The sequence below is a fragment of the Camelina sativa genome, chromosome 10 (genome assembly GCF_000633955.1).
Source record: "Camelina sativa cultivar DH55 chromosome 10, Cs, whole genome shotgun sequence".
In the NCBI taxonomy this organism is placed as follows: domain Eukaryota; kingdom Viridiplantae; phylum Streptophyta; class Magnoliopsida; order Brassicales; family Brassicaceae; genus Camelina; species Camelina sativa.
The window spans coordinates 12,310,018-12,333,647 of NC_025694.1; the positions used below are offsets into that span (position 1 = coordinate 12,310,018).

The 23,630-nt window shown below is 41.2% G+C and overlaps 2 protein-coding genes across 2 annotated transcripts; one reads left to right on the top strand and one right to left on the bottom strand.

The window, feature by feature from the left end:
• LOC104718647 ((S)-ureidoglycine aminohydrolase-like) lies at positions 5,198 to 8,427 on the bottom strand. The gene is made up of 13 exons (XM_010436427.2): positions 8,271 to 8,427; positions 8,043 to 8,171; positions 7,495 to 7,582; positions 7,313 to 7,389; positions 6,992 to 7,031; positions 6,823 to 6,889; positions 6,602 to 6,687; positions 6,429 to 6,510; positions 6,252 to 6,308; positions 6,131 to 6,169; positions 5,928 to 5,998; positions 5,667 to 5,720; positions 5,198 to 5,519 (listed from the first exon to the last, which is right to left on the bottom strand). The coding sequence occupies exons 1-13, from the start codon at positions 8,305 to 8,307 to the stop codon at positions 5,450 to 5,452; spliced, it is 897 nt and encodes a 298-aa protein (XP_010434729.1). The 5' UTR covers positions 8,308 to 8,427; the 3' UTR covers positions 5,198 to 5,449.
• LOC109126841 (uncharacterized mitochondrial protein AtMg00310-like) lies at positions 21,865 to 22,731 on the top strand. The gene has a single exon (XM_019230712.1). The coding sequence runs from the start codon at positions 21,865 to 21,867 to the stop codon at positions 22,729 to 22,731; it is 867 nt and encodes a 288-aa protein (XP_019086257.1).

Genomic DNA, 23,630 nt, shown 5'->3' on the forward strand with positions numbered 1-23,630 from the left:
GTACCAAGTAAGTATGAAGTCAGCAATGAAGAAGATAACACTTGGTATCTAGACAATGGGGCTAGCAACCACATGACTGGGAATCGAAGATATTTCTCTGCTTTGGACAACACCATCACTGGAAAAGTAAAATTTGGTGATGACTCACGCATAGACATAAAAGGCAAAGGATCTATCGAACTTATTGACATGAATGGTGAGGCAAGGACAATGAGCAATGTCTACTACATCCCGGGTCTGAAGAGCAACATAATTAGCCTTGGACAGGCTACTGAAGCTGGCTGTGACGTAAGGATGAGAGGAGAAAGTCTTATCATGTATGATCGTAATGGGAAATTGCTTGTCAAAGCATCAAGGTCAAGGAATCGGTTATATAAGGTTTGTATGAGGATAAAGGATACTGTCTGCTTGAGCTTAACAACAATGAGTGATTCTAGTAAGTGGCATGCACGCCTAGGACATATCAATCACGAAACCATGAAAACGATGATGCAGAGAGAGCTTGTTGTCGGAACACCTCACTTAAAGTTTGAAAAGGAAATTTGTGACTCTTGTCTTCTAGGCAAACAGACTAGACAGGTGTTCCTAAAAGCATCTTCATACCGAGCTTCAAGAGTTTTAGAACTTGTTCATGGTGACTTGTGTGGTCCTATCACACCAAGCACAACTGCTGGGAATAGATACGCTTTTGTGCTCATAGACGACTATTCAAGATATATGTGGACGCTACTGCTGAAAGAAAAAAGCGATGCTTTCAACAAGTTTAAGAAATTTAAGGCTGTGGTAGAACAAGAGTCGGGAGAGAAGATCACAACCTTCAGGACAGACAGGGGAGGAGAGTTCGTCTCACATGAATTTGATTCTTTTTGTGCCACTCCAGGGATAAAACGGCATCTTACAGCTCCATACACACCACAACAGAATGGCGTTGTTGAGAGAAGAAATATGGCTTTATTAGAAATGACCAGAAGCATCATGAAGCACATGAATGTCCCAAGCTACTTGTGGGGAGAAGCAATTAGACATTCAACATATTTGCTAAACAGAGTAGCCACTAGAGCAGTCAAGGATAGAACTCCTTATGAAGTTTTACGTTCTAAAAAGCCTAATGTCAGTCATCTTCGTATCTTCGGCTGTATTGGATACGCGAGAGTAGACACGCCACACCTAAGGAAGTTGGATGATCGATCACGCAGGCTGGTGCATTTAGGGACAGAACCAGGGACAAAAGCGTACAGGTTGCTGGATCCTCAAACCCGCAAGATAGTGGTAAGTCGCGATGTTGTGTTTGATGAAACTAGAGGGTGGAATTGGAATCATGACAGTTCTGAAACATGCGGAGCAGGCTTTACAATCCAATTTGGAGAATTTGGAAATAGAGGGATTGATCCGGTTAATACCTAGGAGAGTAATACTGGAGGATATGCAACACAAAATCCTGACACAGAGGTCAAAACAGAGGATGTTGTTATCGAAGATCAGGAGATTGCAGAATCAGATACTGATGACAATGGAGGTGAAGCTGAGAATGGTAAAGAAGACACTAATGGTCAAGGACAGCTTGTCTTAAGAAGATCAGGGAGAGTGGTGTCAAAACCAAAATACCTGAATGATTATGTGTTACTTGCTGAACTGGAAGCAGAGAGGTTGCTGATGTGTCTAGACAACGAGCCGAGGGACTTTAATGAGACAATAAGGACTGGTTGCAGGCTTGCAAAGACGAAATGTACTCTATTACTAAGAATCGGACTTGGGATCTTGTTGAGCTTCCACATGGAGCAAAGTCTATAGGCCTAAAATGGGTTTTTAAGCTCAAGAGAAATTCTGATGGCACTATAAGCAAATACAAAGCTAGGCTTGTGGCCAAAGGATATGTGCAGAGATATGGGATAGACTTTGAAGATGTGTTTGCCCCAGTTGCGAGAATCGAAACTATCCGTCTACTCATTAGCCTTGCTGCATCTAGGGGTTGGGAAATACACCATCTCGACGTTAAGACAGCGTTTCTCAATGGTGTATTGAAGGAGACAGTATACGTTTCACAACCAGAGGGTTTCGTGATAGAAGGGAGTGAGAACAAAGTCTACAAGCTTCACAAGGCACTGTACGGCTTGAGACAGGCTCCGAGAGCATGGAACGAAAAGCTTAACCAAGTTCTTAAAGAGTTGCAGTTCAGAAAATGTTCAAAGGAGCCGTCAGTGTATCGAAAGAAGGTGAGTAATGAGGTTCTTCTTGTTGCAGTGTATGTTGATGACATATTTGTTTCTGGAACGAGTCTTAGGATCATAGAAAGTTTCAAGAAGGAGATGGCGTTGAAGTTCGAGATGAGTGATTTGGGAAAATTGACTTACTATCTTGGGATAGAAGTTTCTCAAACAGAAGAAGGGATAACTCTGAATCAAGAACGATATGCGTTGAAAATTCTACAAGAAGCTGGAATGATTGACTGTAATCCGACACAAACACCAATGGAGGAAGGTTTAAAGTTATCAAAAGCGCTAAAGGAAAGGGACATTGATGGAACAAGTTACAGAAGAATCATAGGATCTCTGCGATATCTGTTACATACACGACCCGATTTGTCATATTGTGTAGGTGTACTGAGCCGTTATATGCAACATCCAAAGGAGTCACACGGAGCAGCCATGAAACATTGCCTGAGATATCTGAAAGGTACAACTACTCTCGGTTTGGTTTTCAGGAGATCATTGTCATCTGGTATGAAGCTTGTTGGGTACAGTGACAATAGTCACAATGTAGACCCGGATGATGGTAGGAGCACAACAGGACATGTTTTTTATTTTGGTGGTAGCTTGGTCACATGGTGCTCCCAAAAACAAGATACAGTGGCTCTGTCGTCCTGCGAAGCAGAGTTCATGGCCGCGACCGAGGCAGCAAGACAGGCGATTTGGCTTCAAGAACTCCTCAGTGAAATCAACGAGTTACCATGCTAACGGGTGGTCATTCGTATAGACAACCAGTCTGCAATTGCTCTTACAAAGAATCCCGTTTTTCATGGCCGGAGTAAACATATTCACAAAAGGTACCATTTCATTCGTGAATGCGTTGAGAACGGACAAGTCGAAGTTGAGCATGTTCCTGGAGAAGAACAGAGGGCTGACATCTTAACAAAAGCTTTGGGAAGAGTCAAGTACAAGGAAATGGGGCATCTCATTGGTGTGGAAGATATGAGCAAGAAGGACTTCAAGCTTAGAAGGGAGATTGTTGGCTTAAGCATGAAGTCAACTTAAGAAGTAGGATAAGCCTTATCCAAACCGAGTTATGGTTAAGAGATATGGACTATGTATGTTAGGAGCTATCTAACATAAGGTTTTCCTAGAAGGATTAGGACAAAGGTTTTTCTATATAAGGAGATGTCTACTTGTGACATAACTTATGATTTAAGAGAGAGAGATTGAGAGAGCTTAAGTTTTGAGATAATTTTCTTAAGTAATAAAAAAAAGGTGTTCTTTGATTCGATCTTGAGTTCTTAAATCAAGCTTTAAAACAATAGACCTATATATATTAGTGCCGTTAAGTAGAAATTAAAATTCAGTCAAAAGATATACATAGGTAGATTATGTGTAATAATCGAATTATCTGAACTTTTGGAAGAAAGGAGACGTTGATAACATTAGAGACTCTAGTGTATCTAATTCCTCATGAAACATATTTGGGTTCTAGCTAGTTTATTACACATGTATAATAGTATAATACAGTCATTCTCAACCCCAAGTCGATGACACTAGCACCCAAATATGGAGAACATGTTTAGGTTACAAATTCTTGTAAAACCTATCACTTTGTCTGTCTTTGTTGATTATCAATTTTGTGTTATTATTGTGTGTGTGTTTTTGACAGATTTCGCTGCGGCCAATGTTTTTGCTTCTTATTTTTCCCCTGGACCTGTTTGTTACCTGGTTGATTCGCTTTGTGTAGATCTCAGCTTTCTCACTTTTTGTTTTTGTAGAGATGACGAAAGAGTTTTGATTGAACAACTCCATCTTCTCCCTCAAACCGCTCTTGACGTCGGACCGTACGTTTTCTGTTCAGTTTTCTGTTCAGTCCACTGAGAGCCAATGCACTCTATGTCTCCTTGAAGACAGTGATGTAGCTTACCTTGCTAACCCCTCTTGTGGCCATGCGTGTGTCACTCACTTGCGTGAATGACTAGCTTTGCTGTTGACCTAGTTCAAGATTCTACCCTGTGTTTTACCACTAGAGGCTGCTCTACAATGATATATTAGTGCCGGTGAGTAGAAATTAAAATTCAGTCAAAAGATATACATAGGTAGATTAGGTGTAATAATCGAATTATCTTAACTTTTGGAAGAAAGGAGACGTTGATAACATTAGAGACTCTAGTGTCTCTAATTCCTCATGAAACATATTTGGGTTCTACCTAGTTTATTACACATGTTTAATAGTATAATACAGTCATTCTCAACCCCAAGTCGATGACACTAGCACCCAAATATGGAGAACATGTTTAGGTTACAAATTCTTGTAAAGAAGTTTGTTTTATGGAGAACATGTTTATTAATTATGAACTAATTAATCAAACAATCTTTGGGCCATTCCAAATTATAGGCTACCTTTTTCGTATTTTTAATTGTCTCTCACAAATTAAGGTTTTAATTAAAGACTACATACATATACATAAACGCATTCACAAAACACTTGTGTTAAATTATTGCATAAGTGGGAACCATGGACTTATGTCGAGACCACTAGTTATAGCTTTAGAGAAAGTAAATTATAAAAAGGTAGTGAGTGAGAGATAAAGAGAGGAAGAGCTTAATTAGGACGAGTAAAGACAAGTAGACTCATCATAATATTCCTGTTTAGGAAAAGGGGATGTGGTGACCTCATCAAGAGTCACCGTCGGTGAGGATAAAAGGGAAGGGTGGTGAACCTTTGGTGGTGGAAGTGGCGGCTGTTCTGGTGGTGGACTACGTTTTAAATAATTCTCCCATCAAAGTTATATCGATTGATCTTATCAAGAAAGATTGTATTAATAGTTTTTATGAAGAATCAAATAAAATTGGGACCTAGTATAGAAAAAGATTTGTTATCAAGTTTGACTATGGACATACATATATACCTTTGATTAGTGCTATAACACTATGGTGGTAAATATTCAGTGAGACTGTAAAATAATGTTGGTACGTAAAATAAGGTGTCGACACTATTGCACTAGAGGCAAGGCAAATACAGATCATGTAGACTAGAGTAATCCCAGTTGCTGAAACAAAGATATGGAATTCTAAATAGTTTTTTTTGTCCAATACAAGTAAGACTCGAGTAGCTAGTAGTTAAGAGTAGACATGAGGCTTTTAAGACAAAGCTAAACAACAAGGTTCTGGCTTTTACTGCAAAGAACCTTCTTTTTACACAGAAATCTTCTTGATCCTATCAAACTTCCCACCAAGTCCTATAAGATCTTTGATCACAATGGATTCCGATTCACATCTTTGTACAGCAGATATCGAGATCTCGTCTTTCCAAGTGCAGCATACCTGACACAACGAATACTATCTGAGAAAGTGTGGTCCAATGATCTTTCAGGTAGTCAAGACACAGTACCAAGAGAAAGTTTGAATCTAGCAAACGTTTGAGAATTTTTTGAAACAGAGTAGAAACTCGAGTTGTGTGCAGTCTCTTACCATTGAGGAACAAAAGGAGCCATCCATATGACATCACCAGCCTGAACTGGATACCTATTCAAAGAGAAGATCACATATTCAAAGAGAAACTCAAGTTGTATCGTCAGTGGGATGTAGCTGTGGTAGCAGCTTTATTTTGGTAAAATGCTTCTGATCACATTACATGACCGTTGCACAAAACTAATTATCTTGGTTGTGCATGTGTGTATTTATGGAAGTTATATATCCACACTTTTAATTTATTAGTACAGCGTAGCGTACCAGTTATCTCCCAAACGATAAATGCCTTGGCCCTCCAGAAGCAACAAACCGTGTTGGTTATAATGAACTTCCTATTAACATTGCAAAATAATATGAGAAGACTGAATTGAAATAGAAAAATAACAAGAGAAAGGAAATCACGAGCCACGGATGGTATCAAGATCCATATGGTAATGAAGCATTGGAGCTATACAGTTCTGTACCTTAACATTGAGAAACTCTCCAGGCTGAAAATCCATGATCTGCATATGACAGGCACAACGGTAGTTAAGTTTAGACGTCTAAAAAAGCGAAAGGATTAATTCGATCAAGAAAAGTGCTTACATGGATGTTGAAGTCATAAGCAAGGGACATCGGAAGAAGTTTCCGCAGTTCAAAAACCTGTAATAGTAACAAAGATCTTCAGAGATGACTGATGTAGGATCTAGAACTTGTATAACAATGTAAGTTGAAAGATTTTAGATGCATTCTGAGGAAAGTGGAGAACTTTTGCACACTTACCTCGCCAGGAGTCTCGAGTAGTGGTTGCTTGTCTGTGGAGCCAACGATAAGCTCTGTTGTGTGACTTCCAAGATGTTCATACCTAGAGATGTAGCAGTATAAGAGGAGTTTTAAAGTTATAAACTGAAGCAAAACCTGAAATTCCTTGTCATATTAAGGGGCAGGAGAACAACCTTCGCTCGAAGACAACAAGTGTTGCAGACTCAACACAGTTCAAGGAATGATAAAAGTTTGGAGGTAGGTATGCATATGAATCAACCTACAGGAAAAATAGAATTATCAGCAAAAATGAAGAAACTAGTGGAGAAATCTTGCAAGCATTCACCATCAAAGCTGGGTAGAAACGATGTAACCGGAAGAATATTTCGGTAAATTATTCTAATACAAATCATACCGTCAATTTTTTTGAAGAAGTGGATGTGTTAGTGAGTGTCACAGCACCCTCGACCACGAATACAAGACTTGAAGAAAATTTAAAATATTGGAAGGAGTTAATAAGCAGGGTGTAGATCATAAGTGTAATAAGCGTATGTCAAAGAGAGAGCTCATATAAGTTACAATACCGCTCTATGTCTTGCGGAGGCAAACTTGAACTTGACATTTCTGCAAGAGACAATAAAATCAGCTAGATGCCACCAATTCCTACGAGTAGACCTTTATAATACCGCAAATCCTTAAGACCTTAATGACTCGACTAATAAGAACAAGAACAAGGGATTCTTCTAATAAGAATGAGATTGGTGTAGCAGCGCACTCAAGGACACAAAGCTAGTTCCTAAAAGATTACATTGACATCTCAAGAGTAACTCTATTATGGAAGAATATAAGAAAATAATCCCAAGAACTTGATGTTCATCGTTTGTGAGAATAAATTGGTTCCAAACCTTTCATTTTTGCAAGGTACATAACAAAATGGGAACCCGTTGCCGGTGTGATCAAATATGCCCCTAATGTGTTTGTCCTGTAAATTTGAGAAACAAACAAATAAGTGCAAAACTTGCAGACTCTAGTAACTACAAGATGAAGAAGAAAAGTATGGAAAATAAAAGAGTGTTATGTAATGTACCAGTCAGGTAAAGGGCTGTATACATGACTTTCCGGTGTTATCAACGCATGATCTCGTTTGTATACACTTCTTGTGAAACCAGGCAAGTCTACAAAACAACATAATCAAAACATTTCTGCTTAAAAAAACATGACGAAGATCCAAATGCAGAATTCTCAATTACACAAGTTATCAGAAATCCCATCTGAATACACAAAATAACAACTATCAGAAAGAGACGATTAATCTTAATCCACACTCCCCAGAACTGAAACTTGAATGCTTCCATGGCTTCTATAATTCTATGTCAGCACATAATTGAGCAACAGTTAAGAGCTTTTTGCAAGGCATGAGCCAGAAACCCTCTCAGATTAAACACTAATTCAAGTAATCCTAACTTTTCAATAACTTAATCTCTCTAAGTCTCTAACTAGAAATCAAAATCAACCCTATTCACTAAGACCTCGCAGAATCGACCTAACATAAAAGTAATAGAACTTAACCAACAAAAGGATCAAACTTTCATGACACGAAGCTAGAGACGAGTGCTTTAAGGAAAGATATAAAACCTTGGAGGTGTGAAGGAGAGAGAGTTGGATTTGTTGCTTTCCAATAAATGGGTTTCGTCTTCTCATCTGATTCAACAATCGAAGGCGCTGAACAAAACCCATCGTCGCTTTCCGAAGCTTTAACAAGTCCTTTACGAAGGTGATAAACACAAATAAGAAAGTTCTGATTAGTTTCACACAGTATGCTCAAAACAGACATATGAAGAATCGTAAAAGATTCTTACTTACTGATAATGATGAAGACGATTAAGTGAAGTGATCGCATTTTTTCTGAGAATTAGTGGAACGATTCAGGTTCAATGCTCTCTCTATTCATTCATGTTTATAAAAATCTAAAGAGAAAAAAAAAACAGAACACGACAGAAGATTCTCTGAAGTGGCCAGTAGATTGTTTTGTTTGGTAGCCTCATAAAAATTATATACTTTTCGAAAAATGGGAATCTCGGTTTTAGTCCGGTTTGATTTGGTTCGATCGACAAACCAGAATTGTTCCAGGAAAAAATCTATTGGGCTTATTGTTGAGCCCATTAATGATATTATGAAGCCCGAACTGATACAGATCTTCGTTATCGTTTCGGGGTCTATCGGCCACTCTCTCTCTTTCTCTCTCTGCAACAAAGGAAAAAATGGAGGTAGCAGCAGCGACTGCGACGAGCTTCACAACGCTCCGAGCTCGTACGTCAGCGATAATCCCGTCTTCTACACGGGGAAATATAAATACGTGTAACCTGTAGGCAATGGATGTATACTAGCAGACATCTTAATATGCATCAACTAGCCAGTAACTGTATGTGCTTGCTAGCGAATCTAAAATCATGCTATCATTCTCTTTCCGATACTTTTGAATTTTTTTTAATCGTAAAACTTATCTGAAATGGTGCGTCTCTGTTCTATGTATTGTTGTGCACAAGGTCAAGCTGTATTCAAAGCATATTGGTAAATCCCCGGAGCATATTGAAGCTGATATGAAACGCCCTAAATATTTTAGTCCCAGTGAGGCTGTTGAATACGGGATCATTGATAAGGTACGGTAAATGACAGAAAAATCGGAAAAACATATTAGTGGTTTTGTTTTCCATCTGCACAATTGAATTATTCTTCATGTGCTACGTTTGCAGGTGGTTTACAATGAAAGGGGCAGCCAAGACAGAGGAGTTGTGTCCGACCTTAATAACGCACAACTCATTTAAATGTCAGATTGTCTTCCAGAATCCCCCATGATTAACAGGTGAAAGCTAAAATTTGCTCGCTTTCATTCTGCATATCGATTATAATGATGATGGAATTGCTTTTTGGACTTTAATCTCCTATATAATTACACAAAGCATAAAGTTTACACATGTCAGGAACATATTCTGGAATGTACTGCTTTCCTTCTGTCACATTTGGACCAATTATCCCATTGTAGGAGCATTTACTAGCAAAGAGGAACACCTGTACAAGTTGAAATACTTTTTACACCTCACAAATGGTTTATAATAATTACTTTAGCATTCATGCAATAGCCTTATAGAAGAAACCCGACGAATACATGCTTATAGTGGATGCGTATCTTCTAGTTTTGCATTTCCTTATATGATATATATTCTCAAACCTTTGGACAGAAGGTGGACTGACAAACGCGGCAATTGACATGAAAGAGACACTCAACGTCACCGGAAAAACAAAGCATGTTGCAGTTGGGACCAGGACACTTGACAAACTTCAAAAGAGGTAAAACACAAAAATTGTCAGAAGTTAAGAGAAACAAGAACAAAAGAAAAGCTCCGAGTGAAAAAAGATTACATTCTTATCAATTATGAATGAATCAGTTATAGTATCATTGTAGAGCAGCCTACTAAGTATTAGGCTACAATCAGTTATAGTATCATTGGCGCCCACTGTGGGGCTAGAGTAGAGCGCTTCTTTTTGACGAATCAAGACCAACGATCTGCATTTTCACAAAGATTCAAGACCCATGACGAACTCCAGTGAAGATCTCAACATCACGTCCGAACAGACAACAGAGCAACGATGGGGGGCGTAAAAGAACACGCATTGTCCCGCCTCTACAACGACTTTAATCGAAGGCTCCCTGCCGAACAACGCAACCTCTCCGACAACGTCCGACGCACCCTCTGAACCTCTTGTCGCTGCACACGCTGAGCCTGGACTTGTCGCAGAACAACTAGTCACCAACACCGCTGCTCTCCCAAACGCCTTGCCCACAACACGAAGGAGCGGACTCGACGGCCTGATGCAAGCCATACTCGATCGACTCGACTGCCAAGAAGTGCGAACAAACGAACGGCTCAAGGCGATTGCAGCTGCACAGGAGGCCTCCCAGAATCAGATCAGCAGGCTCCAGCGCAGGAGGAGCGAGCACCGAAATGAGAGCAATCCTGCCGATCAAAACGAGAATCCTCCTCCCCCTCCGCAGCTATCTGTGGAAGATCGATACGAGAGCCACAGACGCCGCCCCGCATCTATAATCGTAGGATCCGTCAACAAACGCAGCAGAGAGGAGCCAATTGACGAGCAGCGGGACAGCCGGGGCCGGCAGAGCAGGAGTCCCCGTCTTCAACACTGCCGAGCCGACAGTCTAACGGAGATCTCAAGGACGAAACCATACAGCGTTTAAAGACGATGGTCCATGAACTCTCCTCAAGAGTCCACCGAGCAACGAGCGCCCCCCATCTTGATCGAGTGTACGAGGAAGTCTAACGCTCGCCGTTTACGGCAAGGATCTCCCACGTTCGCGTCCGTTATGTGAACAAGTTCAAGTTTATCCCATACAACAGATTGGATGATCCGAAACCATTTTTTAACTTTATGAGTTTTGCAATTAGTCGAGCTCATTTCAGCGAAGAAGAATACGAAGTTGGCTGCTGCCAATTGTTTGTCGAGAATTTAGCCCATAAAGCTTTAGGATGGTTCGCCCGGCTTCCACCGAACTCGATAGGAAGCTATCATGAACTTACCACCGCCTTTCTCCTGCATCGCTCTACATTTTTGATTAGAGGTGCCTCAAATGCTGATCTCTAGAATATGTTCCAGCAGAACGACGAATCACTCCGGGACTTTATGGAAAGGTTCCAAAGGATCGTTTCGAAGCTTTCAATGGCCGACGATATGGCAATCTTTGCCCTTTGTAACACTCTTGCTCACGGATCTCGATTTAGGGAAGATATCATAATCCACGAGCCTCTGTCTTTGGACCATGTATTGCACCGCGCTAACAAATACATCGAGATAGACGAAGAGAAGGCATCAAGTGCAAGCCTTCCAGAACCGCCGACCTCCAAATCGGCCAAAAGAAAAGAGAAGGTGCAGGACGAGCATCACGAGCCTCGGCAACACTTGACAAAGAGTATTCTGATAAATTAGAAAAAGGAAAGAAAGTTCAAGCATTCGCTGTTAGCAACCAAAATCCCCAAGCGTCCTCATCAAAACCTTGGAATAACAAGTGGGTCCGGGACCCATCGGGTAAAGGTGGAAACAAGTATTGTGAGTATCACAAACGAGCAGGACATTCAACAGAAGAGTGCCGCACTCTCTAGTCCGTCTTGCTCGACAAATTGAAAGAGGGCCAAATCAACGTCAACCTCGAGCGACGACAAATAGCAGCCCACAAGGACAACCACTTCTTTAACACCGACAACGAAAATCCAAGTTAGCGGTACGACAATACCCCACGCCACAACACGGAACCGAGACCATGCCCCTGCCTCTGCCCACATCGCCAACCTTTAAAAGAAAACCCAAGCCGGTTGAAGATGCAAACGCTCCAACCCGCGCCGACAAATTAATATGATCATGGGCAGTCTGGCGACCTACCGATACTCGGTCCGTTCAATCAAAGCTTACTGACGGAGACTGGAGGTTAAACGGGAGTGGTTAGCTCAAAGTACGCAGCCTACGACAAACTCTGATCCGATCATATTTACTAAGGTTGACACAGCGGGTCTAACTGGGCCGCACAACGATCCGCTGCTGGTCGAGATAGAAATTGGTGAAAGCGTGGTCAATAAAATCTTATTCGACATAGGCAGCTCGGGCAACGTTATTTTTAAGGATGTGCTCATCCAAGTGGAGGTTGACCTGGGGACAGTCGAGCACGATGTCCAACCTTTCACCGGATTTGATGGTGACACGGTTATGACGGTGGGCATGATCATGCTACCGTCTATGTTTGCGGAACGATGCATTGCATCAATTTTGCTATTGTCGACAAGCCGATCGTGTACAATGTCATTCTCGGCACGTGTTGGCTGCATACTATGAAAGCAGTGGCATCGACTTATCATCAGGACTTAAAGTTCCTGACTACTAGAAGAATATTTACGCTACGAGGGGATCCACTGGTAGCGAGAACCTGCTTCATTATCGAACGACAGCAACGCAACGCCCAGATGTTTGCCATATCGAACTCACCTGAGCGGCATGACCCTTCCGACGCAACTTGTTGCGTGGGGATCGGTGCCGACCTGCCACAGTTCATTAAGGACAAGCTCGTGAAGTTCATGTGTCAGAACGCCACAACCTTCGCATGGAACATGATCAACATGACTGGAATCGACCTTAGCATAACCTGCCACGAGCTCAACTTGGATCAGACATTCAAGCCAATCAAACAAAAGCGACAAAAGCTCGTTCCAGAGCGCACTACCGCTGTCAACGAGGAAGTCATAAAGTTGCTCGATGCTGGATCCATTAGAGAGGTTTAGTACCCCGACTGGTTAAGCAATCCAGTAGTGGTAAAGAAAAAGAACGGCAAATGGCGTGTGTGCGTCGATTTCACTGATCTTAACAAGGCGTGCCCGAAGGATAACTTCCTCCTTCCGCGAATCGACCAACTATTCAAGGCAACCATGGGGAACGAACTTCTATCGTTCACGGATGCATACTCGGGGTATAATCAGATTATGATGCATAATTATGCAAATTCTTCAAAAAATACTTGAGATTGTCACCGATAATGGCACGCAGATCACTTCACTGCAATTTGAAGGTTTCTGTGCGAAGTTGAGAATTCGCTTTAGCAAGTCTACTCCCCGCTATCCGCAAGGCAACGAATTATGCATAATTATGCATCATAATCTGGTTATACCCTGAGTATGCATCCAAGAACGATAGAAGTTCGTTCCTCACGGTTGCCTTGACTAGTTGGTCTATTCGTGGTAGGGGGAAACTATCCTTCGGGCACGCCTTGTAGAGATCAGTGAAATCGATGCACACCCGCCATTTGTCGTTCTTTTTCTTTACTACAACCGGATTGTTTAACCAGTCGGGGTACTCAACCTCTCTAATGGATCCAGCATCGAGTAATTTTTTGACTTCCTCGTTGACGGCGGTAGTGCGCTCTATACCGAGCTTTAGTCGTTTTTGTTTGATTGGCTTTAATGTCGGATCCACGTTTAGCTCGTGGCAGGTTATGCTGGGATCGATTCTAGTCATGTTGCTCATGTTCCATGCGAAGGTTGTGGCGTTTTGACATAGGAACTTCACGAGCTTGTCCTTAATGAAGTGTGGCAGGTCGGCACCGATCCCCACGCAACAAGTTGCATCGGAAAGGTCATGCCGCTCAGCTGAGTCCGCTATGGCGAACGTCCGGGCGTTGCGTTACTGTCGTTCGATAATGAAGTAGGTTCTCGCTACCAGTGGATCTTCTTGTAGTGTAAATATTCCCCTAGAGGTCGGGAATTTATAAGCATTAATGGTAAGTCAATGCCACTGCTTTCATTTTATGCAGCCAGGGCGTGCCGAGAATGACATTGTACACGATCGGCTTGTCGACGATAGCAAAATTGATGCAATGCATCATTCCGCCAACATAGACCGGTAGCAGGATCGTGCCCACCGTCATAATCGTGTCACCATCGAATCCGGTGATAGGTTGGACATCGTGCTCGACCGTCTGCAGGTCAACCTCCATTTGGATGAGCACATCCATAAAAATAACGTTGACCGAGCTGCCTGTGTCGATCAAGATTTTAGTGACCATGCTTTCCCCAATTTCCATCTCGACCACCAGTGGGTCGTTGTGCGGTCCAGTTAGACCTGCTGTGTCATCCTCAGTAAATACGATCGAGTTTGTTGTAGGCTGCGTACTTTGAGCTAACCACTCCCGTTTAACCTCCAGTCACCGCCGATAAGCTTTGATTGAACAGACCGCCCATGATCATATTAATTCATCGGCGCGGGGCTGGAGCGTTTGCATCTTCAGGCGGCTCGAGGTTTCTTTTAATGGTTGGTGCAGGGGCAGGTTCTGTGTTGTGGCGCGAGGGTAGTGTCGTACCGCTTACTCAGATTTTTGTTCTTGTGGGCTGCTATTTGTCGTCGCTCGAGCAAGACGGACTAGAGAGTGCGGCACTCTTGACAGCTTGCTCTTGATGCCCTTACTTCGTCTTCCTCGATGTATTTGTTTGCGCGGTGCAATGCATCGTCCAAAGTCAAAGGCTCGTGGATTATGATGTTTTCCCTAAATTGGGATCTGTGAGCAAGAGCATTACAAGGGGCAGAGATTGTCGTATCGTCGGCTATTGAAAGCTTCGAAACGATCCTTTTGAACCTTTCCATAAAGTTCCTAAGCGATTCGTCATTCTGCTGGAACATATTCCAAAAATCAGCATTCGAGGCACCTCTAATCATAAACGTAGAGTGATGCTGGAGAAAAGCGGTGGTGAGTTCATGATAGCTTCCTATCAAGTTCGGCGGAAGCCGGGCGAACCATCCTAAAGCTTCATGGACTAAATTCTCGACAAACAACTGGCAGCAGCTAACTTTGTTTTCTTCTTCGCTGAAATGAGCTCGGCTAATTGCAAAGCTCATTGAAGTTAAAAATAGTTATGGATCATCCAATCCGTTGTATGGGATAAACTTAAACTTGTTAACGTAACGAACGCGAACACGGGAGATCCGGCGAGCGTTGGAGTTCCTCGAGCATTCAATCAAGATTGGGAGCGGACCTCGTTGCTCGGTGGACTCTTGAGGAGAGTTCATGGACCATCGTCTCTAAACACCGTATGATTTCGTCCTAGAGATCTCCGTCAGACTGTCGGCTCGGCTTGTTGGAGTCACGGGACTCCCGCTCCGCCGGTCCCGGCTGTCCCGCTGCTTGTCAGTTGGCTCCTCTCTGCTGCGTCTATCGACGGATCCTACGATTATACACGCACTTCTTGGTCGTCGAGTCGATCGAGTATGAATTATATCAGGTCGTCGAGTTCGCTCCTTCGTGTTGTGGGCAAGACGTTTGGGAGAGCAGCAGTGTTGGTGACCTGTTGTTCTGCGACAAGCCCAGGCTCGGCGTGTGCAGCGACGAGAGGTTCAGAGGGCGCGTCGGGCACTGTCGGAGAGGTTGTGTTGTTCGGCAAGGAGCCTTTGATTGAGGTCGTCGTGGAAGGTAGAGGCGGGACAATGCGTGTTCTTGTTTGCCCCCATCGTTGCTCTGTTGTCTGTTCGGACGTGATGTTGAGATCTTCATTAGAGTTCGTCATGAGTCTTGTATCTTCGTGCAAATGCGGACCGTCGGTCTTGATTCGTCAAAAAGAAGCGCTCTACTCTAGCCCCACGGTGGGCGCCGATTGTTTGTACTGGGGATTTTACAATGCTAAGTAAATAAGGTTTCAGGGAAAGAGTGAAGCTAGTTCTTTTACTAACGAGAAAACATGAGGTCGTCACTAACAGAAAGTCAAAGATCGAGCTCGTCTGTTCACAGGAGAACTAACAAGCTAATAATGACGAGCTAGAGAGTGGAAACGAATTACACAGAAAACAATAACAAATAACGATGCAAAGTATTGCTCTCCGGGTCATGTCTAGGGGTCAAGATGGTGATCCCAATAAATGTTGCTTCCTTTATAGGTCTCCCTAGGGTTTCCAACGCGGATTTCCCAATTTTGTCGGGCCGAAATCACAATTAATGAGTCTTGTTGGGCCGAGTTGCATATTAGGCGCAGCCCATGTCCAACAATACTTAGTAGTTGGCGTACGAGCCCAGGTATTGTTGTAGGCAGCTCCACAGTGACAAAATGGGGGAAAATTTGCCAGATTTTGATAAACATGAGAAATTGATTTTGTGCCATCACACATGTGTGTTCTATCTTGGACACTCCAGTAGACGTCTTTACAGTGATATTGTAACTTATTCATTCATGATTGATAAGAAGGTAATTTTTCCTCACCCAGAGCTTTTCTTTTCGTTCTTGTTTCTCTTAACTTCTGACAATTTTTGTGTTTTACCTCTTTTGAAGTTTGTCAAGTGTCTTGGTCCCAATTGCAACATGCTTTGTTTTTCCGGTGACGTTGAGTGTGTCTTTCATGTCAATTGCCGCGTTTGTCAGTCTAACTTATGTCCAAAGGTTTGAGAATATATATCATATAAGGAAAGATTGATGTTTTGGTTGTTTTTTTGACACATGTCTTTGTCATTTATTCTCTCTGAAGGCTCTAGTCAACATGAGCGTACTTTTCTCTCCATGAGTGTGGTAAGCGTCAATCTTGGGGCATCTCTCAGACTATATACATCAGTTATCTTAACAAGATTGGTAGGTATATTCCTAATGAGCACCCTCAACCACAAATACAAGACTTGAAAAAAAAATTAAAATATTGAAAGGAATTAATAAGCAGGTGATCATAAGTACAAGCATATGTTAAAGAGAGAGCTCATATAAGTAACAATACCGCTCTTTGTCTTGTGGAGGCAAACTTGAACTTGACATTTCTGCAAGAGACAATTAATTCAGCTAGATGCCAGCAATTCCTACGAGTTGACCTTTATAATACCGCAAATCCTTCAATCCTTAATCACTCGACTAATAAGAACAAGAACAAGGAATTCTTCTAATAACAATGAGATTGGTGTAGCATCGCACTCAAGGACACAAAGCTAGTTCCTAAAAGATTACATTGACATCTCAAGAGTAACTCTATTATGGAAGAATATAAGAAAATAATCCCAAGAACTTGATGTTCATCGTTTGTGAGAATAAATTGGTTCCAAACCTTTCATTTTTGCAAGTACATAACAAAATGGGAACCTGTTGTCGGTGTGATCAAATATGCCCCTAATGTGTTTCTCTTGCAAATTTGAGAAACAAACAAATAAGTGCAAAACTTGCAGACTCTAGTAACTACAAGATGAAGAAAAGTATTGTAAATAAAATAGTGTTATGTAATGTACCAGTCAGGTAAAGGGTTGAATACATGACTTTCCGGTGTTATCAACGCATGATCTCATTTGTATACACTTCTTGTGAAACCAGGCAAGTCTACAAAACAACAGAATCAAAACATTTATGCTTAAAAAAACATAACGAAGATCCAAAAGCAGAATTATCAATTACACAAGTTATCAGAAATCCCATATGAATACACAAAATGACAACTATCAGAAAGAGATGATTAATCTCAATCCACATAACTGAAACTTGAATGCTTCCATGGCTACTATAATTCTATGTCAGCACCTAATTGAGAAAAAGTTAAGAGATTTTCGCAAGGCATGAGCCATAAACCTTCTCAGATTAAACACTAATTCAAGTAATCCTAACTTTTCAATAACTTAATCTCTCTAACTAGAATTCAAAATCAACCCTATTCACTAAGACCTCGCAGAATCGACCACAAAAAAGTAATAGAACTTAACTTACAAAAGGATCAAACTTTAATGATACGAAGCTAAAGACGAGTGATGTAAAGGAAACATATAAAAACCTTGGAGGTGTGAGAGAGAGTTGGATTTGTTGCTTACCAATAATTGGGTTTCGTCTTCTCATATGATTCAACAATCGAAGGCGCTGAACAAAACCCATCAACGCTTTCTGAAGCTTTAACAAGACCTTTTTTTGAAGTTATCAACACAAATAACAAAGTTCTGATTAGTTTCATACAATATGCAAAAAAAAGTTATATATAGATTCATAAAACAATCCTACTTACTGATAATGATGAAGACGATTAAGTGAAGTGATCACATTTTTGCTGGGAATTAGTCGAACGATTCATGTTCAATGCTTTCTCTATTTGTTCATGTTTATAAAAAATCTGAGGAAAAACAGAATACGACATATGATTCTCTGAAGTGGCCAGTAGATGTTTTTGTTTGGTAGCCTCATAAAATTATACTCACTCCATTTCAAAATATAGGATGTTTTGAGTAAAAGCAGCATATTAAAAAATAACTACTTTAAAAAAGTCCAACCAATTATAAACAAGACGGCATAATATATAGTATTAAACTAATCTAAAAGTTACACAAAAACTTGAAAACATCTTATATTATGAAACAAAAAAACTTCCTCAAAACATCATATATTGTGGAACAGAGGGAGTATACTTTTTTGAAAAATGGGAATCTCAGTTTTACTCCAGTTTGATTTGGTTTCTATTAAAATCGGAAAAAACCAAAAAATTTCCAGAGAAAAAAAAACTAAAACTAGTGATGGCTTTCAAAAAATGAGAGAGAGGGGATTTGTATGAAGAAGCGATTTGAGAGACTCGATTTAGTCTGATTGTGAAGCCATTCAATCTCCGTAAGCAAAACCTTCATGCTCCGCTTACCACTCTGCCCAGGCTGTGGGGCGTTGTCTGACGATGTTACGGGCGGATCTTGGAGAATAAGAAAATTCAATTCTTATTCCAATCAGAGGAATCAATGTCGGCGATTGTAACCCGGGGACCTTGGTCTTTAATGATTGGATATGTGTGACCCAAATCTGGAACCCAACGCATACTGATATTGATCTAAAGACAATTCCGTTTTGGGTCCAAATCAGAGGAATTCCAGTCCATTTCCTCACTCTCCGAATGATTACATACATCGGAGAATCCTTGGGTCACTTCATTGAAACAGAGTTCAGCAGTGACGATGCAGTAATGGTCGATGGCGTTCGGGTACGACTATTGTGGAACATTGAGACCCCACTCCACTTCCAACGTCAATTTCAGTTTGGAGACATGAATTGTATCTTGAAATTTTGTTACGAAAAACTCCAGAATTTCTGCTCGCTTTGTGGGATGCTGACCCATGATGTCTCTAATTGTCCCTCTGGCATTCACCCTCCTCCGCCGCCACCAGAGTAGGATGATGATGATCCCGACTACAACCCAGAAGGCTACGACGTCCAACATCCTGAGGCACCGACACCCATCCGCCAAATAAGCTCGGCGTCAACTGACGCAGAAGGTAATCCAAATGCATCCAAGAAGAGGAAAACAGAGGCATCAACCTCTTCAGAACAGCCTGAATTCCCTCTGGTTTACAGTGACATGCGACAGACTTAACAATGCTATGCGAAGCGTAATATCCGTCAGTCTTAAGTTCTAGAGGTTTGTAACTGGTTTCTGATTCCAAAGGACACACCCGAGCAAGCACCAAGAGGTACAAGGAGAGGAACTCCGACCAACCCAAATACCAATGGTGAAGGTACGGTGAGCCATAATCCACTGGAGCTGCCATGAATACAAGCTTTTGGAACTACCGGGGCTTGAAAGGGTCCCTGGTAGTTCAACGCCTAAAAGGGATTAAGACAACTTATTCCTCGGACCTATTCTTTCTAGTTGAAAGGAAGAATCCCGATGATGTCATCCGCGATGTTGCTGCTCAGTTAGATTATGACTATATTGAGTGTGTATCTCCGTTGGGTATTGGGTGTGGTCTAGCTTTACTTTCGAAAAAGACTATTTCTGTATGTTTTTATGAAGTTGATGAGAAAATCATCGACTACAAAATCAATAATAAAGAAGTTTCCTTTTACTTCTCTTGTGTCTATGGTCACCCAATTCGTAAACTGAGACATTTTCTTTGGGAACGATTACAACGAATTGCAGTCAATAGAAATGGTCCATGGTTGATGTGTGGTGATTTTAAAGAAATCTTACATAAGCATGACAAAGAGGTGGAAGAGTTCGAGAAAATTGGAGCCTCACAGATTTCAGGAACGTGGTTAATATGTGCAAAGTTTCCGACCTTCCTTTCCAAGGATTTAACATGACTTAGGCGGGGAAGAAACGAAAGCATATCATGTTGTGTTGGCTTGACCGTGCAATGGCTAATGACCAGTGGAAAGCTACTTATCCAGCCTCTGAAGTCGTCTACCTCGAAATGGTAGAATATGATCATCGCCCAGCCATCAATAAGATTAGACGAACAACTGATATTGGTGTTAAGTCAGTTTGATACACGATTGTGTACAAATCCTGATATTGAAAGTGTGGTCGAACAAAGCTGGAATGGTATAGACACACAACATCTTTCTTTATATGAGAGAATCAGGTATTGTAGAAGAGAATTATTTGCCTGAAAAAGGAACAATGGAACTAATTCGGCTATTCGGATAAAAGAGTTAACCCAAAAGCTTGATGTTGCACATACCGATACCTCTGTTACCCTTGCTCAGATCTATGACCTACTACGCTTGTTGGCCAATTCATATCGCGATGAAGAAAAGTTCTAGCATCTGAAGAGTAGGAACTTATGGTTAAATCATGGAGACCGCAATACCCGCTTCTTTCATGCTATAACAAAAAACAGAATTGCACGAAACCGCATAACTTTAGTCCAAGACCCACATGATACCTCGATCTACAGGAATAAGGATATAGCTTCAGAGGCCATAACCTACTTCAGTGATCTCTTCTCTAGTAGTACTCAATCTGCTCCCTCCATTGTCGTTCTTAATATTCAACATGTTGTAACAGAGGAGATGAATGCTACTTTATTATCGAAGATCAAAACGGAGGAAATTAAAACAGCAATATTCTCTATTGGTGGGACGAGAGCTCCTAGCCCTGATGGATTCAATGCTGCATTTTATCAACATTATTGGCATATTGTAGGCCCTGCCATCATTCACGAAGTTAGACACTTCTTTCTTACAGGCGAAATGCAAGTAGATTGGAACCACACTAACCTGTCTCTCATCCCCAAGATTACGGAGCCTAAAACAATGAAGGACTTCCGCCCCATAAGCCTCTACAATGTTACCTATAAGATTATATCCAAAACTAACTAAGAGATTGAAGAATGTCTTATCTGGAATTGTCTCAGAAAGCCAAATAGCCTTCATTCCAGGACATTACATCATTGATAATGTTATGATCGCTCATGAAGTACTCCTCTCACTAAGGGTTCGTAAACGTTGTGCTAACTCATATATGGTTGTGAAAACTGACATCAGTAAGGCATATGATCGCATTGAGTGGACATTTTTAGAAGAGGTATTAGTTAAGAAAGGCTTCGCTCTTCAATGGATAAAATAGATAATGGCATGTGTACGTTCTGTTTCCTTCTCTGTTAATGGAAGTCCTTATGGATTCTTCAGGACAAGGAGGGAGATAACGTCAAAGTGACCCGTTATCTCCCTCCTTGTTTATTTTAAGTGTTGATATTCTAAGCTCTTTAATGATATAAGCTACACGGACTAGGACAATCCAAGGAATTCAAATAAGTAATGGAGGACCAAAAGTTTCCCATCTCTTATTTGCTGATGAATCCTTATTCTTCTTAAAGGCGGATCACCGAAATAGTGTCAATCTACTCAAGATATTCAATGAATATGGGGAAGCCTCCGGACAGATAATCAACTTCGACAAGTCCTCAATAACATTTGGGAGCAGAGTCTACCATCATACAAGAGAGCGTATTAAACATACATTGCACATACCAAATATTGGAGGAGGTGGCAAATACGTAGGACTACCAGAACAATTTGGAAGGAAAAAAAATAAACAGATGCTGCAATATATACACACCCAGGTCTAGAACCGGACTGATGGCTGGCAGAATAAATTCTTATCATAGGCGGGTAAAGAGGTTTTCATTAAGGTCGTGGCATACGCTATGCCGGTCTACTCGATGAATTGCTTCCAGCTTCCTGCCGAATTGTGCTCAGAGCTAGATAGATTAATAGCAAACTTTTGGTCGGGATCTACACGGGATAAACGGAAACTCTCATGGGTGGCTTGGAAAAAACTAATCACCTCAAAGGACACAGGTGGCCTCGGATTTCGCGATTTTAAGCTCTCTAACCAAGCACTTCTTGCTAACCATATCTGGAAAATTATGAAGAGACCAGATAGCCTTGTCTATCGTCTACTCAAAGCAAGATATTTCGAAGATGGATTTTTTTTCTCCGCGACAAAAGGACACAAACCATCATATGGTTGGAATTCTCTTAGATTTGGACGAGACCTGCTGGCCACCGGAGTTCAATTTAATATTGGAGATGGGAACAACACCAAGATGGGAGTCGACCCTTGGCTTCCAACAAATCCTCCTAGACCGCCCAGATTGATTAATGAGAATGATATGGAGAAGAGTGTTAAGCTATTAATCCATGAGTCTTCTCCACAGTGGGATGATATGGAGATACAAAGGCTTATTGATCCTAGGGATCATTACCTGATACACAATATATATCTCCCTTCAACGCCAACAGCAGATGATTATCTCTGTAGTTGTTCCAAAGATGGACAGTACACTGTCAAATCAGGATACTGGCAGGCCTTATCCTTGGCAAGGGGCGACAACACACCAAAAGCTCTGTTGGCTACTAACCCTGATATTGCTAAAGGAATATGGAAACTGTATATAACACCCAAGCTCAAGCATTTCCTATGGCGTATTGCTTCCAGAGCAGTTGGAGTCGCAAACAACTTAAGAAGAAGGAATATACTAGTTAAACTCGTATTGCTCTCAATGTTTTGATGATCTGGAAACCAGTGAACATATTTTTTTCTCATGCCCCCACGTCATTCCAATATGGCGATCAGCTGGTATACCTACGCATGTCCTCGGTAACAAAAATCTTCCAATAGAAGATAAACTCTGATACCTGTTACAACTCCATGGAGACACCAATATTCCAAAGCTTAATCAAACACTCCCCTTCTGGATAATGTGGCACATCTGGAAAAGCCAAAATAAATTGGAAATCAACAGGAAAGCGACTGAGCACAATGATACGACAAAACATGTGAAGCTTGATACAGAAGAATGGCGGAATACTAAAACTCATCTAGTGGATCTGAATCCTACTAGGCAACAATTTCAACCTTGGCGCCAAAAATGGAAGCCACTAGACTATGGATGGGTGAAGTGCAATTACGATTGCTCTCATCATGAAGGTGACTGTGTCTCTAGCTTAGGATGGCTAATTCAGAATTCTTCAGATATCTTTCTTGAAGGCGGAATGGGCAAATTTCAAGGACGTCCTACAATACAAGAAGCATAATGTACAACACTCTTAGAGGCAATACAATCATCATAGGCGTTAGGATTTCAAAACGTGGAGTTCACTGGGGACAATTCTACTGTCATACAATTAATCAATGGCAATACAAGAACTCCGAGATTACAACACCATATCCATACAATAAAGCAATGGTGTTGAGCGTTTGATTCCATCAAATTCACCTTCAATCATAGAGAACAGAACATATGCGAAGATCTCTTACCAAAAGCGGCGACAGTTCATAATAATCCATATATGTTGTATTCTTTCTGTCCAAATTTTCTGATTACTGATGTAAACAATGATATTGCTTGTGAATCTTAATAATAAAGTTATTGGAAAAAAAAAAAAAAAAAAAAAAAAAAAAAAAAAA